The sequence below is a fragment of the Otolemur garnettii genome, unplaced genomic scaffold (assembly GCF_000181295.1).
Source record: "Otolemur garnettii isolate 467f Iridium unplaced genomic scaffold, OtoGar3 scaffold00003, whole genome shotgun sequence".
NCBI classification, from domain to species: domain Eukaryota; kingdom Metazoa; phylum Chordata; class Mammalia; order Primates; family Galagidae; genus Otolemur; species Otolemur garnettii.
Genome location: NW_003852398.1, coordinates 21,385,695 through 21,404,019, shown reverse-complemented (window position 1 = coordinate 21,404,019; position 18,325 = coordinate 21,385,695). Strand labels below are relative to the sequence as shown.

The 18,325-nt window shown below is 39.4% G+C and overlaps 1 protein-coding gene across 1 annotated transcript in view; it reads left to right on the top strand.

Moving 5' to 3' along the window:
* The window catches only part of MRPL22 (mitochondrial ribosomal protein L22), a 39,974-nt gene that overhangs the window by 6,234 nt on the left and 15,415 nt on the right, over positions 1-18,325 (top strand). The window contains exon 3 of the mRNA XM_003782009.2: positions 14,445-14,562. Coding sequence (XP_003782057.1) covers positions 14,445-14,562 — 118 coding nt within the window. The remainder of the gene's footprint in view (positions 1-14,444; positions 14,563-18,325) is intronic.

Below are 18,325 nucleotides of genomic sequence, written 5' to 3'. Positions count from 1 at the left end.
AGCACACTGTACCCCATGATTGCATTAATGTACACAGTTATGCTATAAGAAAAAAAAAAAAGAAAAGAAAAAAATGGGAAGGGGGTATAATGGAAAAAAACTTAAAGAACAGGAGAGAAGAAGGTCAGGAAGAGAGGATGAGAAGAGATGGAAGAAATGGTATTGATCAGCATGGTGCTAAGGCCATACCTATAACTCAAAGATTTTGAGGGGCTGGGCTCAGTAGGTTCCTCAAAATGTGGCACTCCTTATCAGCCTGAGTAGAGCCAGACCTTCTTCTGGCAAAAATAAGAAGAGAAGATGAACAAATACAAGAAACAAGAAGGAAAAATTAAGTGGGAATGAAAACGAAATAGAAGAATTCTGCAGTATGATCATGCCAAAACTGTCTTCCTAGGGCCAAAGGAAGAAAGGTGTCTTGCCTCCTTGAGCCAGATCACAGCTGTGTCACCCCAACTCTTAGCAAAAAGAGACAAAAAAAGAAAGAAAGAAAAAAGAAGTAATAATAAAATAAGAGTAGATAAGGGAAATTAAAAACACTGTTGTGTCAAATAAAGGAGAGACAGGGAAGTGCGATAATAAAAAAAAGGAGAAAGACAGAAAAAGGGAGGGGTATCTTAGCTGTTGCAGAAGTGATTTGTGTGGGAGAAATGAGAAAGGTAGAAGAATCTCTATCCAGAGAAAGATTGTAGAGGCATGTAATAGGGAGAGAGAAAAGATGAAGCAGAAGTATTGTAACCAAAAAATACAGTGCTTTGTGTGTGTGTGTGTGTGTGTGTATATAAATTTTTAATCTATTTTTTCATTTTCTCTTTTTTTCTTTTCTTTTTTTTTGTTTTTTATTGTTGTTGTACATATATACATATGTTTATGTGGCAGAAAGTTCTGATGTTAACAGGATTCCAATATATTGCCAGGAAAACAGGTGGCTGTAGCTTAGGGGACGGACAGTGCCATTACTAACCTCTCTTTAGTTCCCAGGCATAGACCTGTTTCCCAACTTAATTGTCCATGGTGATTGCCTGATTATTTCCTCAGGAGTCAGGCCTACCAGGTTGGGATCTCAAAGGTCTCCAGAATCCTGGTCTCACCCTGCCCCCAGACAAGAGTTGCTGATGGGGTGTGAGTCCCTGACTGAGCCTCTCATGATTGGAGGTCTGATCCCAGGAGGTGGATCCGAGAGGGCTGTGTCCCTGTAGGAGGCCTGCCCTCATGACCTTCTTGCGACCTTGCAATGATGGCCTTCCCCTGACTGCCAACACCTGCCAAATACAGCTGTCTCTGCTGCCACCAAATTGGTGGTAAGTTTGCTCCGACCAGCCCTCCCAACTGGCTGCTGTACACTGCTCAGGTGCGCTCACTCTTCTAGGCTTTCCTCTCAGCCACAGCTTCCCCTGAGAACTGAAAACTGCAAAAGGGCTTCTTTCTGTCCCAGACTTCCGCAGAGGGGCCAGTCGCTCCTGTTCAGGGAAAACTTGCCAAGTGTGTCCGCACTAGACCTCTCCAGTTCATGTGCTGTATCCATCCCCTCGCCTCTTCACTGCGCACCTGGAGCCACAGCTTCAGACAAGGTCTTGGCGCCCAGCATAACTTGGCTTTGTTCTGTTCCTCAGTTGTACTAGGAACATTTGGCTGAACACTTTCTCGTCTACCATCTTTCTCTGCCCCTCTGTAGGGACGTATGAGGTAAAGAGGTGCATATCTGTGCTGAACCACCTTAATCATCTTGTCTTCAATTAGCTGCTTTCTGTATCTGATGAGTTTATTTATTTTTATTTTTACTTTATTTTATTTTTTTGAGACAGAGTCTCACTATGTCATCCAGGATCGAGTGCTGTGGCGTCATGGCTCACAGCAACCCCAAATTCTTAGGCTTAAGCAATTCTCTTGCTTCAATCTCCCAAGTAGCTGGAACTACAGGCGCCGGCCACAATGCCAGGCTATTTTTTGGTTGGAGTTGTCATTGTTGTTTGGCAGGCCTGGGCTGTATTCGAACCCTCTCTGAGTTTGGCTGTGGCTGGCACCCTAGCTGCTGAGCTACAGGTGCTGAGCCTGATGAGTTCATTTTTGAGAAAAGAAAATTGAACTTCATTTTTAGCTTGACAGTAATATCTAAAATGACCACACACAAAACAAGATTTTAATGTACATGGACATTTTCAATTCCATGATATTTATTGGATTTATTTAGTTCATTTAGTCAGTCTCTTGTTTATATAAGATTTTATTTCTTTCAAAGCACTCACAATCAGTTCTTTAGATAAGAATTTGTATCTAGTTGAAGTCTAACTCATAGACCTAAAATGTTTCTGTACTAGTTTCCTAGAGCTGCTGAAATTATACTTAGGGCTGAAGAAGATAACTCATGATAAGCTCCTTCCTCAAGATCCCTAACATATCTTTTGCCATGTAAGTTATTGTTCTGGGGGATGAAGATATGGACCTATCTTTGAGTTAGCCCACTACATTCTCTTCTAAACGAAGTCTTGTAGGTCATTTTGAGGTCATTTTGCTTAGAAAGATGCTCTTTCTTTTAGCCTGGAGTGCCCTTTTACTGGGACTCTGTCAAAATCTGTATTTCATTCAACACTCAGGTCGGGTCCTATCTTTAAAGCCTTTCTGATAACCTCATGTTGCTCCTTCTTCTGACATCTTAATGCCTATTGCACATTTATGGTTAATTCTCTTATCTCCCTAACTGAATTCTCAATCATTTGAGGTCTGAAAAAATGTTTTGTGTCTCTTTGCATCCTCATCACATAGACTGGTACTTGTGGCACACTAAAAGATAAATTTGGTTTTTGCTGCTGGTTCTTGGCACAGAAGTAAAACCCTTGGAATTTCCTGAGTAATAGGAGTATCTATAGTTACTCTTAGCAAGCTCCTTTGGAACAAAGGGGTGGGAGGGAGCTGGAAATTAGATTATAAAAACTTGAACAATGAGGTTTGAGATTCTGAGAGCTTTGTGGTTGCTATCCTGGAGAGGGCTTAGCAGCTCTGTGCCTTCCCTAGCCTCATACTTTGCCCTGTGCATCTCTTCCATTTGGCTGTTCCTGCATGGTATCCTTTATGATAAATGTAAGTAGAGTGTTTTTCTATGTTCTTTGTGCCGTTTGTTAGCATATTATTGAACCTGGTGTAGGTGTCCTAGGAACACCCAAGTTGGTAATCAGCCAGGCAGAAATTTGGGGAGCCTGGGCACCCCTTTTGTAGCTAGCATCTGAAGTCAGAGCCATCTTGTGGGACAGAGCCCTTTAATTTGTAGTATTTGATGCTAACTGTAGGAAGATAGTGTCAGAATTGAATTCAGTTGTTGGACACCCCAATGGTGTTAGAAAATTGGTTGTTGATATGGAAGAACCCTACACATTTAGTATCAGAAAAAAGGCACTAAAATATTTTATCCTTAAACTGGTCAGTAAGTGTTAAGTTGGTAAAATGTAAGTGCCTGCTGTGTGCCAGGAACTATTCTAGCTTTGGGGATTTTGCAGTGAGCAAAAATAGAAAATAATGACTGCCCTCATGGAGTGTACAATCTAATGAGGGAGCAGCTAATGAATAAAATGTAGAATATATTAGAACAGTGATTCTTTTACCTTCCTAATGCTGCAAGCCTTTAATACAGTTCCTGTGGGTCACAACTTACAGGTTGAGAACCTCTGTATTAGAAAGTGACATCTGCTTAGTAGAAAATAAAAGCAGAGATTGGGAATAGAAGAGAGAGAGAGAGTGTGTGTGTGTCCTTACTAAGAAGATAATAATATTTGAGCAAAGAAAATGAAAGAGCAAATTGTGCCACCATCTAAGGAAACATCCTTCTAGACCAGTGGTTCTCATCCTTCTTAATGCTGCAGCCCTTTATTACAGCTCCTGTGGGTCAAGACAGTTCCTGTGTTGAGAACCGCTATTCTTGACAGATAGAACAGCTCAAAGGAACTATACATGGTATAGTCAAGAACAGTGAGTAGAAAAAGGGGGATAGTGGTAAGAGATGAGGTTAGTAACTTCACAGAACAGACCCTTTTATTAAAAGGATTTGCTGTGTAAAATTTTGGATTGAATCAAAAAGCCACACTTAAGGGTCCTGAAAGCCACCTGTGGCCTAAGGTCAGGGGTTCTCCACCCATTTGGTTTTTATTCTGTATGAAATGGGAAACCATTAAAGGGTTTTGAGTATGGGAGTAATGTGACTTACGTTTATGAATGGTTCTTCCTGGCTGCTGTTTTGAGGATAGACTGGCATGGGGATAAGGAGGCAAGGATGGAAGCAGAGACCACAGGATTTTTTGGGTAAGAGATCATGGATTAGGGTGGCTATAAAGGTACATGAATGGTTGGATTCTGGCAGTGTGTTAACAACAGCTAATAGAACTTGCTGATGGATTGGATGTGAGGTGTCAGAAGGAAAGGTGACAATAGGGATTATGATCTAAGCCACTGGCAGATAGAGTCACCATTTACTGAGATACTAAGACTTCAGAGGAAAAGATTTGGGGAGAACATCAGGAGCTCAGTGTGGGGCTTGTTAGGTCTAGTGTACACATCTGGGCAGGTGGAGTCATTGGTGCATGAATAGTATTTATTTATTTATGTAACTGAAATAAAATCTTACTTTGTCCCCCTTGGTAGAGTGCCATGGCATCATAGCTTACAGCGCCCTCAAATTCTTGGGCTCAAATGATCCTCTTGCCTCAGCCTCCCAACCAGCTGGGACTACAGGTGCTGCCACAACATCTGACTACTTTTAGAGACAGGGTTTGGTGCTTGCTCAGGCTGGTCTCGAACTCCTGAGCTCAGATTATTCACCTGCTCGGCCTCCCAGAGTGCTAGGATTACAGTGCTTGGCCTTATAGTGCTTTTACTCAATTTACAGAGATATAGTGAAGCTAAATGGATTTGGGTTTCCTACTAAGGTGGTCCCTAACTTCCAGACCATGGACCCGTAGTGGTCCATGGCCTATTAGGAACAGGGCTGCACAGCTGGAGGTAAGCAGCAGCAGGTGAACAAGAGAGCTTCGTTCTGTATTTGAAGATGTGAAACTGGTTGAGTGAGTGAGTGTGGCTAGAAAGAGAAGAGCCCAAGGATTGATTCCTGCTTGAGAAAGCCAATATATACAGATCAGGGAGGGACATGAGGGAACAAGAAAGGAGACTGGGTGAGTGGCCAGAAAGGTGAGAAGAAAAACCTAAGTGTCCTGGGGTCCAAGTAAAGAAAGTGTCGTAAAGGAAGAGCAAGTAACTAGAGAAACTTAAGTCACTCAGGATAAGGAGTGAGAATTAGGTTTTGCAACGTAGATGCCTTCTATGACCTTGATAAAGTAGTTGTTGTGGAGTAATGCAGGCAAAAGCCTGATTGCAGAGGGTGAAGGGTGAGTGAGAGGTAGAATTGGAGATGGGCAATTTAGGCAACTCATTTAAGGAGTTCTTTGGTGGTACCTAGAGAAGAATTTGTTTTAAGTTGAGAGATATTAGAGTACAGTATGTTTGTTTGCTGATGGAAGTGATATGATAGAGAGTAGTGATGATGGAAAGGGGGAAGAAAGAATTGCTGGAGCAGTGTCCTTGAATAAGTGGGAAGGAATGGTGTCTGTGGGGAGGGAATAAGATTGCTCTTAGTTAGGGCATAGATAGTTCATTCACATTAACAAGAGAGAAAGTAGTATGTATGGACATAGATGCAGGTAGGTATATGGATTAAATGGCAGGCACTTGTGGACTCTCTTCTGATAGTTTCATTTTTTTTTTTTTTGCAGTTTTTGGGCGGGACTGGGTTTGAACCTGCCACCTCCAGTATATGGGCCGGCACCTTACTCCTTTAAGCCACAGGCGCCACCCCGATAATTCCATTTTCTTAGCCAAGTAAAAAGCAGGATTGTCAGCTGAGACTGAGGAGGAGGGAGAAGATACGGAGGTGTGAATAGTAAGATGAGGTATGAAGTTTGTAAGGAGTAGGAGAGTAAATAGACAAGGGAAATATAGTGGGATCATCAGGCAGCCTTAAGGGCTCATTTGGGGTTTATGAATAAGAATATAAAATTTAGGCATTTGCATTATTCATCTCTGGTTTGCATATTTAGAAAAATCTGGCTTATTAACCATTTACATGTGCATGATGTGATAATAGGAACCTTTTGGGATAGAGATGTCATATTCCCTAGTCTACAAAAACTAGCATTGTTTTTATTTCGTTTTTTGCTGTTACTATAGTTCATAGTGACTTTCAGCTGGGGGTGATTTTGCCTGCTGGAGACATTTTTGCTTGTCACAAGTCAGTGGGGGTGCTTCTGGCATCTAGTGGGTACAGGTGAGGGATGCTGCTAAATGTCCTACAGTGCACAGGACAGATCTCCAATTAACCCAAAACGTAGTATCCCAAAATGTCAGTATGCAGAGATTGAGAAATTTCATTTGCTAAACTTTTGTTTTCTTGTTTGTCCTTTACTTTCACAAAGTGAAATATTGAGCTATGAGAATAAACTTATCACTTCAGCCCCTTTGTTTTAGATTTTAATTGAGGCAAGAGGGAGGATGTTCTTTTATTCAGTCTCAAGTGTAGGATTCACTTTATGTTCTCAGAAGTAAATTTGGAACAAAGAACTTTTTACCTTGATGAACATAATAGCATGGTATTCTCAAGATTGAGCCTGAGGCTAGTATTTTCTTCACTTGGGACTTCGATATACTTTGTACTAAATTTCAAAATGAATTTTGGGTAACACATAGGAGATATTAGTTCTCTTTTTTAAGTTGTAACTTTAGAAAGTCCTCAGATACTCTGACTTACCTGAATTAACTCTTAATCCTAAAATTTGACTTATACATGCTATTTTACATTTTCTAATGACTATGGGTAGAATTTTAAAAATGACATTTAAACTTACCTTCTTCAAGTATTGGTAGATGGAAAACACCTAAATAGTAAGAGTAAGGAAATGTGGATGCTTGTTCCTTGGAAGAGTATGCCATTCTCTTAGTGTGTGAGCTCTGACAATATCACAGTGCTGTGGGTACCTGCTTGGATGTCCTGTGTATGAGTACTCTGGGGACTTGGCTGATGCCTACCCTTCTTTTACCCAATTTATGGAGATATGGTAAAGCTAAAGGGACTTGGGTTTCTTACTAACGTGGTCCCCAACTCCCAGACCATGGACCCATAATGGTCCACGGCCTGATAGGAACAGGGCTGCACAGCTGGAGGTAAGCAGCAGCAGGTGAACAAGAGAGCTTCATCTGTATTTACAGCCATTCCCCATCACTTGCATCACTGCCTGAGCTTGGCCTCCTGTCCCATCCCTGTCCATGGAAAAATTTTCTTCAGTGAAACTGATTCCCTGGTGCCAGAAAAGGCTGAATACTGCTATCCCAGAAGATGAAAAACTGCTACCAGTAAGAATGATATTTGAATTTTATAAATAAAATTATAAAAGTTGATCTTGGGTGCCTATTAAGGCTACCTTTCAGTGCTTTAAAAATGTTTAAAATTTATTTTGGTTCTTTAAAAGGCTGATAGTAAATTAGAGCTATAGGCAGACTTACAACTTTTTGCTGGAGATTTTGATGGAAAACAGTTTTACAGAATACTAGCAATAACTCATGCCATCATTTGTTAATTCCACCAACTTCCTTTTCTTTTCTCTGTCTCTCTCTCTCTCTCTTTTTTTTTTTGTAGAGACAGAGTCTCACTTCATTGCCCTTGGTAGAGAGTTGTGGTGTCACACTGCTCGCAGCAACCTCCAACTCCTGGGCTTAGGCGATTCTCTTGCCTCAGCCTCCTGAATAGCTGGGACCACAGGCACCCGCTGCAACACCCGGCTATTTTTTTTGTTGCAGTTTGGCTGCGGCTGGGTTTGAACCTGCCACCCTCAGTATATGGGGCCGGTGCCCTACCAACTGAGCCACAAGCGCCGGCCCCCAACTTCCTTTTTTTGAGTTTGTTTTCTTACATGAAAAGTGTCTTAAGGCTCTTTACCCGTAGCACCCATAGCATATGGCATTGGCCACATGCACCGAGGCTGACAGTTTCAAACCCAGCCTGGGCCAGCTTAACAACAATGACAACTACAACAACAACAAAAATAGCTGTACATTGTAGCAGGTGCCTGTAGTCCCAGCTACTTGGGAGGCTGAGGCAAGGGAATTGCTTATGCACAAGAGTTTGAAGTTGCTGTAAGCTGTGACCCTACCAAAGGTGACAAAGTAAGACTGCATTTCAAAAAAGAAAAAACAAAGAAAAGAAAAGTGTCTTAAAAGCCAGTGTCAGTTTTGATTCATTTGTATTTTCTTTTTCTTTCTTTTTTTTCTTTTTTAGAGACAGAGTCTTACTTTATTGCCCTTGGTAGAGTGCCATGGCATCACACTGCTCACAGCAACCTCCAACTACTCCTGGGCTTAGGTGATTCTCTTGCCTCGGTCTCCTGAGTAGCTGGGACTACAGAGGCCCACCACAACGCCCGGCTGTTTTTTTTGTTGTTGCAGTTCAGCTGGGCCTGGGTTTGAACCTGCCACCTTTGGTATATGGGCTGGCGCCCTACCCACTGAACCATAGGCCCTGCCCTCATTTGTATTTTTAATTTTACCTTAAGGTTGCTTCATTTTATATGGTTTAATTCAGTGTTATTCCAACAATTGGCCAGGAGAGGGCACATAGGAACTTTTGATTTACTTTATTATTATTACCATTATTATTGAGACAGGATCTTGCTCTGTTGCCTGGGCTAGAATGCAGTGATATCACAGCTTACTACAAATTCAAACTCCTGGGTTCAAGGGATCCTTCTGCCTCAGCTGCTTGAGCAGCTGGGATTATAGGTACATGCCACCACACCTGGTTAATTTTTCTAGTTTTTGTAGAGATGAGGTCTACAAAAAATGGGACTCGTCTCAAACTCCCGAGCTCAAGTGATTCTCCCACTTTGGAATTCCAAAGTGCTAGGATTATAAGTATGAAACCTAGTGCCCAGCCTGGAACTTTTGATTTAATATGCTGTGTTTCTAAATTAAATACCCCATTTGGAATATTTTACTTTAATTTGATTAAGTAGTATTTGCTTGGTAAATTCAGTTTATGAATTATGTTAGTGCTGAAAATATTATAGGTATTCAGAAAGCCTTGCCATTATAATTTTATAGTGTGTTTGATTTATTAAGCGTCACATTTAATTCACCAAAATATGTGTTGAGGATTTGAGGAATGAAGGCATAGATAGGGGAGTTACAGAAGGCAGGAGCCTCACTCTTTCAGATTGGTTAATATAGTAGGGGATTCGCTGAAGAAGGATTGAAATCAAAGCGACGGGGCTTGTGTTTCTGTTATGTTGCCATGATGAAATCAAAGATAAAATTAAGGTTTCACAAAGAAACCAAGACACAAAGAGGTTGCACACATAAGGTATCCACTAATTACAACTGTATAGAAACATAAACATTTATGATTACAAACTTGAGAAGAACGTTTGAAAATTGTACTACAGACTAAGGTTTACAATTCACAGGATTTATTTTTGAGGAGGAGACAGGAAAGTTTAACTGTTCAAAATGACACTAGTCATCAGTTTTTGTCATGTGCTAGATACTGTAGGGTATGGTATATTCATTATTCACTATTAATAGAATGAAGTAGGTATTTTTGTCTTTGTTTTTTCTTCTACACATAATAATATCTAAAACTTATTGAGCTCTGCACATGTCGGGTTAAGTATTTTACTTGCAATATCTCATTTGAGCTTCTTAAGAAAGCAATGAGGTAATTGTTGTTCCTACATTTCCTAATGGGAAAACAGATCTAGAAAGTTATGTGACTTCCCTAAGGCCATTCACCTAGTTTATTAGAGTTAGAATTTTATACCCAGGTCTGCTTGACTTCATAGCCTCTGCTCTCATCGCCTGGCTTATAGTTTCATTAGGAAATTCTGCCTTCTTACATCATGTATCCTACTTTTTGCTTTTCAATTAAAATATTGGAATCTAAATGTGGATGGCAAAGGTGCAGATTTTTTTTTTTTGAGACAGAGCCTCCAGCTGTTGCCCTGGGTCGAGTGCCATGGCATCACAGTTCACAGCAACCTCCAACTCCTGGGCTCAAGTGAGTCTCCTGCCTCCGCCTCCCAAGTAGCTGGGACCACAGGTGCCTGCCAAAACGCCCGGCTATTTCTTGGTTGCAGCCGTCATCGTTGTTTGGTGGGCCCAGGCTGGATTCAAACCTGCCAGCTCAGGTGTATGTGGCTGGCGCCTTAGCTGCTTGAGCTACAGGCGCCGAGCCAGAGGTGCATATTTTGACAGCACTGATCTTGATGTTAGAAATTGAGATGGTGATCTTGAGATAAAGTAGGAGAAATGATCCACTTGGTGGGGGTGGGGGGAAATAGATTTATATGTATTTGATTTTTTAGTCTAATGGTTTAAGAACTAAAAACAAAGACTTGGCCAGTTATACCGTGTTTCCCCCAAAATAAGACCTACCCCAAAAATAAGCCCTAGCAGGATTTCTATGCATTTGTTAAAGCCTTACCCCGATAAATAAGACCTAGTGATGGGCATGCCTATGCAGCGTATCTGCATAGCCACGCCATGCATTTCAGCAAGGAAGACTGGAATACCTTTTATCTGCCACAGTTCCTTTCTCCGAGCCATTCGCACTTGCGCGGGTGTCGGTGTGGTTACCGCTGTTGAAGGCATCCTATTGCACACGTGCGAATGGCTAGGGAAAAGGAGTTCACGCATCACTAGTGCCAGCCCCACCAACAGTGTCGTTGGCTCCCCCATCAGGTTCCAGAAGACAATGACTTAACTGTATTTGAATAAATGTAGATTGTTGTATTATACTTAATAAAAATAAGACATCCCCCTGAAAATAAGCCCTAGTGTGTCTTCTTGAGAAAAAATAAATATAAGACAGTGTCTTAAGGATGTTGGACTTGCCCTTAGGTGCTCAATATCTATGCACTTAGTACAGAAGCTTATTCTGATATAGCCCGTTATTATGGTAGAGTGTTCCAAGGCTTTGCTTTATAGCTGGCAAGAGCAATACAAGAAGAAAATGGGGCAGTCATCTGGGAAAAGGGATTAGGTGATGCTTCACATTGAGGTAACATTCAAGGGGGAGCTTAAAACAGGATAAATATTTTGAGGGGAAGATATTGTGTAAAGGTATAAAGATACAAAAATCCATGGCTTGTTCAGGGAACAATGAATGCGAATGTGGCTAGGCCACAAGAGGAATTAACCAGCCAGGGAAGGTTGGGGCTAGATTATGAAAGACCATCTATGTCTTACTAAGTCTGTTTAGACTTCATATTTTGGGTAGTAAGGAAATACCAAAGTTTGTGTTAACTTTTTATTTGGATATACTCAGCCATATCCAACTTCAACAGTTACTAACTCATGGCCAATCTTATGTATAACCTGTATTCTCTTTCGTATTTTGAAACAAATTCCTATACTGTATCATTTCCATAAATATTTCACCATGATCTTGTTAAAAAGTATAAAAATATCCAACTGATGTTCAAATTTCCAATGGCTTCATAACTGTCATTTCAAGTTCTGATTGTTCACACACTGAAATTGACATTTCTTTTCAAATTTTAATAGTTCACACGTTGAAATTAGTTGACATCTCTCTTAAATCTTAGTCTCTAAGTTCTTTATTCATCTCTTTTTTTGTCCTTGTAATTTATTTATTGAAGATAATTGATTGTTTGTCTTGTGGTTTTCCACAGCTTGAAGTTTGCTGAGTACATCCCTAAGATACTATGTAACATATTCCCTTTTCTCTTTATTAATTTAGAGGCTTAATCAATTCAGGATCATTTTTTGCAGGAAGGACTACTTCTTGGATGGTGGGTGGTGTGTTCTTCCATCAGGAGGCACATAATGCCTCTTTTGTCTATTATCTGCTATTCCTTCATTACTAACCTTACAGAAGTCAAACTTTACTTCATCTACTACTTGGTCACTTGCTGGTACAGTTTGTATAGGAAAAAAACAGGATAAATGCTTGATTCTTTCTCATTGTTCACTAAATTTCAAAATATCAAGTTTACTCACTAACATCTTCTAATGGTAACTAATTAGTTTTTTTTTGGGGGGGGGCCCTCTTTCTTGCTTTTTCTTTTTTAGACAGGAATCTCATTCTGTTTCCTGGGCTAGGGTACAGTGGTGTCATAGCTTACTGCAACCTCAAACTGCTGGGCTCAAACAATCCTCTCATGTCATCCTCCTGAGTAGCTGGTATTATAGGCACATGCCACCGTGCCAGGCTAATTTTTTAATATTTTCTAGAGATGGAGTCTGACTGTGTTACTCAGGCTGGTCTCAAACTTCTGGCCTCAAGTGATCCTCCTACCTTGGCTAAAGTGTTAGTAGTATAGGATTAAGCCACTGTGCCTGGCCTAATTCATTTTTTTCTATGGTTTCATTATGAACTCATGGCTTAAAACATATCTGGTATGTTTCAATCCATTACAAGTTATTATCCTTATTAATGCTTGCATTGTCCCATCTTTGACCTGTGGGGGCATACACTACCTATAGGTTGGCTCCTGAGTGCCTTTGACATGATCCTGGTAATCTATGATGTCTTCCTTGCTTTCTTTCTGCTGTAATGTCATAGGCTCATCTTGGACATTTTCTTTTTGAGATCTGCAATCAGCCATTTTTCCCAAAAGTTTTGGTTCTTTTCAGTATAAATTGGTATTTCAAGACCATAATCTGGGCACTAGGCAGGTGCTAGATTGATTATTGTTTCTAGACTTCTTCAGTGAAGAGACCTAGTACTTAAAAGATTTTGATAGAATCTCTTCTCTTCTCTTTTCTTTTCTTTTTTTTTTGAGACAGTCTCATTATGTCACCCTTGGTAGAGTGCTATGATGTCACAGCTCACAGCAACTTCAAACTCTTGGGCTTAAGCCATTCTCTTGCCTCAGTTTCCCAAGTAGTTGGAACTACAGGTGCCTACCATAGTGCCTGGCTTTTTTTTTTTTGGTTGTAGTTGTTGTTGTTGTTTGGCAGGCTCCGGCTGGATTCGAACCTGCCAGCTCTGGTGTATGTGGCTGGCGCCTTAGCTGTTGAGCTGCAGGCGCCAAGCTGAATCTCTTCTCTTCTTATCTGCTTGCTCCCATACCAAGAATTCCAGGTGTCAATGATACTGAAAAAATGATAGAATTAGAATATTCTGGATCTCATATTTACTGTATCTTAACAATGATCATTAAGCTAGAGAATGACATAATATTGCAAAAGGGTAACTAATTGGATACTCAGGCGGAAGAAGGTGAGTTGGAACTGGGTAAACTGTTCCAGATTTCAATTTAGAGGCTATTGGTGGAGTTCTGAAAGAGAAGGACAGATTCTCAACTTGATGGTGGCAATTATAATGGAGAGGAAGTAAAGCACTTGAGAAGTGTTTCAGGGGAAATACCTGTAAGACTTGGTGACTGGATCTGGCAAGATGAAAATGATTGGGAAGTTGAAGATAAATTTTAGGACACCATTCAAGAATGAGTTTATTTAGTGATACAGAGGAGCAGCAGATGCTGGAGATGATGGGGAGGGAGAATAGGTATATCATCAAAGCAGTTAGAGTCAAGGAGTAGTGAGTGAAATTAAGGTCTTCATTATCAGCCTTAGTAGTTATCAGCCTACCATTATTAGTTTGGTATTTAAAGACATTCACTCTAGCCTCAAGTACCTTTCCAGTACTTTCCATTACCTAACAGATTCAGTCCGACCTCTCCCCTTACTTCTCAACTCTGTACCTCTTACCTCTGAGACACCTTTGCCTCATTAGTGGGAGTGTATGTCCCTCTTCTCTGCCAGTTAGGATCTTGTTCAAGATTGACGTGAAGGCACTTTTGAAATCTCGTACTACACTCCCCTGTATTTTAGTTATACATGGTTTTATATTGCCCGCTAATTGTTTGATTATTGTCTTGCTTATGCCACAAAGTTGGGCAATTCCACAGGTCACATCAGAGTTCTATATGTCATCTTTAAATTTTCCTGAGGAACAGACTCACTTATAGAAGAGAGTCAACATTTGTTGGCCAGTCAGAGCAAGAGATCTTAGGTTACTATCTGTTTACTGTTTGACATGTGCGTTATTAACTTTTGCTCTTCTTAGCTTCTAATAAACTAGTTTTTAAGGTGTTTTATGCAAAATCAGTTTCTCTTATTATTTTCTTTAGAGACAGAGTTTTGCTCTGTTGCCCAGGCTGGTCTTGAACTTCTGGGCTCAAGTGATCCTCCCACCTCAGACTCCTGAGTTGCTGGGATTACAGGCATGAGCAAGCAGTCTTTATTAGTGAATACTTCTAGAATGTTTCCATTTAGTATCCTTAAATTGTTTCCATTAAAAAGGAGCAAATGTAGTTTAGAAGGTTTGTAAACTTTGCAAAAAGGTCCTAAATGTCTATTAAATATTTTATAGCTTTCTTTCATCTCAACAGTGTTTTACCTCAATCATATATTCACACGAGTGCTTCTCTTAACATTTCTCGAAAATGGGAGAAGAAGAATAAGATTGTTTATCCTCCACAACTGCCTGGAGAACCTCGGAGACCAGCAGTAAGTATGTGGGTAAACCTAAGCCTTTAATCTTGAGGGTGCTCTTACTCGTAGGTGGTCAGCAGTGATTTATTATCCCCATGTTAAAAAAATAAAAACCGTACAACAATTTGCATGATTTTTTCATTGACACAGAAAATATACTAGATTTATCCCTTTGGTAGTTTGAAAAGTTGTCATTGCTGTACTTATTTGTTTGCCTTTACTTAACCTTCTAGATAAGGGCCTTATCTCTAAAGCTAAGCTAATATTAATGGTTTGAGACACTGATTTTTGACTCCCAAAAGTCTTGCTGATGAATTCTTTATAATAGAATGTGGAATTGGCTGGAATGACATAAACCATAGGCCAACGTTACCATATACGTGATTTTTCCAATGTTGAATATAGACACTTGGATTTATATTTTCTTTTTGTAAGTCACAGACTTTGGAACATAAGGTTTGAATTTTATCAGTGGGTTCCTACTAGAGATGTATCTTATCTTTAGCTGCATAGAACTCTTTTACTCTCTCCCAACTGTTACAGATGCTGTAGTCTGAGATATAAAAGATATATAACTTTCAGCTTAAGGTGAATTTACTTTGTAGTACAACAGTTAAAAAGTTTAAAATATACAATAGTTAAAAAGTTTAAACAAATAATAGTAGAATAAAGATGAGAACATTTGAATGTTTAAACTGAGATAAGTACTTTTGAAATAAAATTACTGTTTTAATTACAAACCATCCAGTTTAGCAGACCTCTTCTAAAGGCTTTTAAGATTCAAGGCTACTGCATCGTCTCTCATCTAAGTAATAAGAAGGACCTTGTTGTTTGCTTATTAGTATTTGTATGAATTTGAAAGCTGTATTTCATTAAGAAAAGCTCAGTGAGTTGCTGAATATGGTCTGGATTGATATGGTCATAGGTTTCCCTTTCCCTTTTTCTTCTGATTTGTGTGAGTTAATTTATTGATATTAAGAGCTTCCACCTGATTATGAAATTAAGAGGAGGAAGACATTCTGATCGTTTAAACACATAACTTCTTAACATTCATATTTTATCATGACACCAGAACTTGAAAGTTAAACTCATTACAGAATGTGGGCTATTGATTATTGATTCCATTTTGTAATTAGCCAAAATTTACAAAAAGTGACACAATTGCACAGATATCATAGATTAAATATTTCTTGTAGTTAACCAACTTTCCTTACTTTTTACCTGAGCTCTGAAATTAAATATTACTTAGAAATAAATCATAACGGTATTTGTCAGGTCCAGAATCTAATAGCAATTTTTTTTGACAGAGAGAGAATCTCACTTTGTTGTCCCAGGCTAGATTGCCATGGCATCAGCCAAGCTCACAGCAACTTCAAACTCCTGGGTTCAAGTGATCCTTCTGCCTCAGCCTCCTGAGTAGCTGAGACCACAGGTGCCTGCTACCATGCCTGGCTATTTTTCTTTCTTTTTTTTTGAGACAGAGGCTCAAGCTGTCCCCCTGGGTAGAGTGCTGTGGCATCACAGCTCACAGCAACCTCCAACTCCTGGGGTCAAGCAAGTCTCCTGTCTCAGCCTCCCAAGTAGCTGGGACCACAGGTGCCCGCCACAACACCTGGCTATTTTTTGGTTGCAGCCTTCATTGTTGTTTGGCCGGCCCGGGCTGGATTCAAACTTGCCACATTAGGTGTATGTGGCTGACGCCTTAGCCACTTGAGCCACAGGCACCGAGTCTATTTTTCTATTTTTAGTTGAAATGCGTCTCACTTTGCTCAGGCTGGTCTCAAACTCCTGAGCTCAAAGGATCTTCCTGCCTCAGCTTCCCAGAGAGCTAGGATTACAGGCATGAACCACTGTGCTTGGCCTTACTAGTGAAATTTTGTATAGTATAGTGCTAATCATTTTGGTTATTTATTAATTGATTGGTTAGTTGATGGAGTGGCTTAAAACAACAGAGATTTATTTTATTCTCTAACAGTTGTGGAGTCCAGAAGTCTAAAATCAGCAGGTCTCTGTTCCCTCTGGAGCTTTTTAGATACTTTAAAAAAATATACTTTAGGGTATATTTTGAATGGCAAAATTCAAATAATTGATAGTATGTCATCTACTTAACTCTAGCAAATGAAGAACAATGTCAGTCCAGTAATTTGTCATGCACTGTATTTAATGACACTATTTGATTAGCTTTTTTGCATTATTTATTCTCTTTATACACATGCCTCTTTATTTTTATTTATTTTGTTTTTTTTAGAGAAAGAGTCTCGCTTTATCAGCCTTGGTAGAGTGCTGTGGTGTCACAGCTCACAGCAACCTCCAGCTCCTGGGCCTAGGCAATTCTTCTGCCTTAGCCTCCCAAGTAGCTGGGACTACAGGTACCCACCATAATGCCTGGCTATTTTTTGTTGCAGTTTGGCCAGGGCTGGGTTTGAACCTGCCACCATTGGTATATGGGGCTGATGCCCTACCCACTGAGCCACAGGCCGGTTTGATTATGTATATGTGCTATGGCAAAATCTAATTTAGTTCTCTGTTTTGCACAGATTTTGTTTCAGTAATCCTTTTGGAATGAATTATTATTTTTTGAAAATACCTTAACATTTTCTGACTTTAAATAGTATTTAGTAAATTGATATTGATGCATCAACTGTACCTGCTTTGATTAACATGCTAATACCCTTTGTAAATACCTAGCTTATTTGCAGGAAATAATTCAGTTATGTAGCCACGTAGTGTATGCTGCCATTATGTATATTGTCCACTAGAGTTGCCAGCTGTTAGCTGCAAAATTTAAAATCAGTTTTATATTTAAACAGTTACATACCATTGTGGGGAGGTCACCAGTTTGTTTTCTTTTGTTGAGTTGTCTGGCTTACCCAGGTGTGCAAAAATTGCTTCAGTGTAATCAGGTCCTGATGCCTTCTTTGGTATGTGACTGCAGAGATGGCCGGATAATATTTACCAACAACCTAATTCTGATTTTCTGTATTGGAATATATAATTAAGTAATCAAAGATGGGGGTAGTGAGTAAACGCTATAGCAGTAAATTAAAATGAATGCCACCCATGTAGACTTCTTTTAGGCTACTCTTGATATTTTTAAGACCACCTTCCTAATTTTTCTAGCACCACTTTCCAAACAGTATAGATTCTTATGTAGACTTCATCTTATATGTGGCTTCATCCTGATAAAGAAGATAAACCAGAGAGAAATTAAAGACCTTTTTTTCTGATAGTCACACCTTGTTAATTTGGGTTCAAGTTTACTTTGGCAGTATTTTTGTGAAAGGCTATGTTAAATAAAAGCATAGTAAGACTGTATCAAAACTTTTTGAAACAACCATTTTTATAAGAAGCATGTTTTTAATTTATGTATTCACCAACATACAGATAGGTTATTAATGTGAATCTCTTAGAGCTCTAGTAAGAAGAGGTATGAGGTAATACTTTTTCCTTCTTTGAGTTACTACAAGCATTTAAAAATAAATTGATTTCTTTTAAAGTTATTGCCTTGGACATTTCGTAATTTACATTTACTTTTACTTTATTTGAATAGCTATTTTGTGCATCATATCCTTACTTAACTTTACCTAGTTTAATGTGTTGGTTAGTTAATGGTATCAATATCTAACTAGGGCTTCTGACCTCTAACTTTCCCACTTTATTTGCCATGATAGGTTTATTTACTGAGATTTTTGTTCTAGTTTGTCTTTAGAAATTGACCTTAGACATTTACCTGCCCCAAGTAAATGTTAAGCTTTTTAGTTTTTTTTTTTTTTTTTTT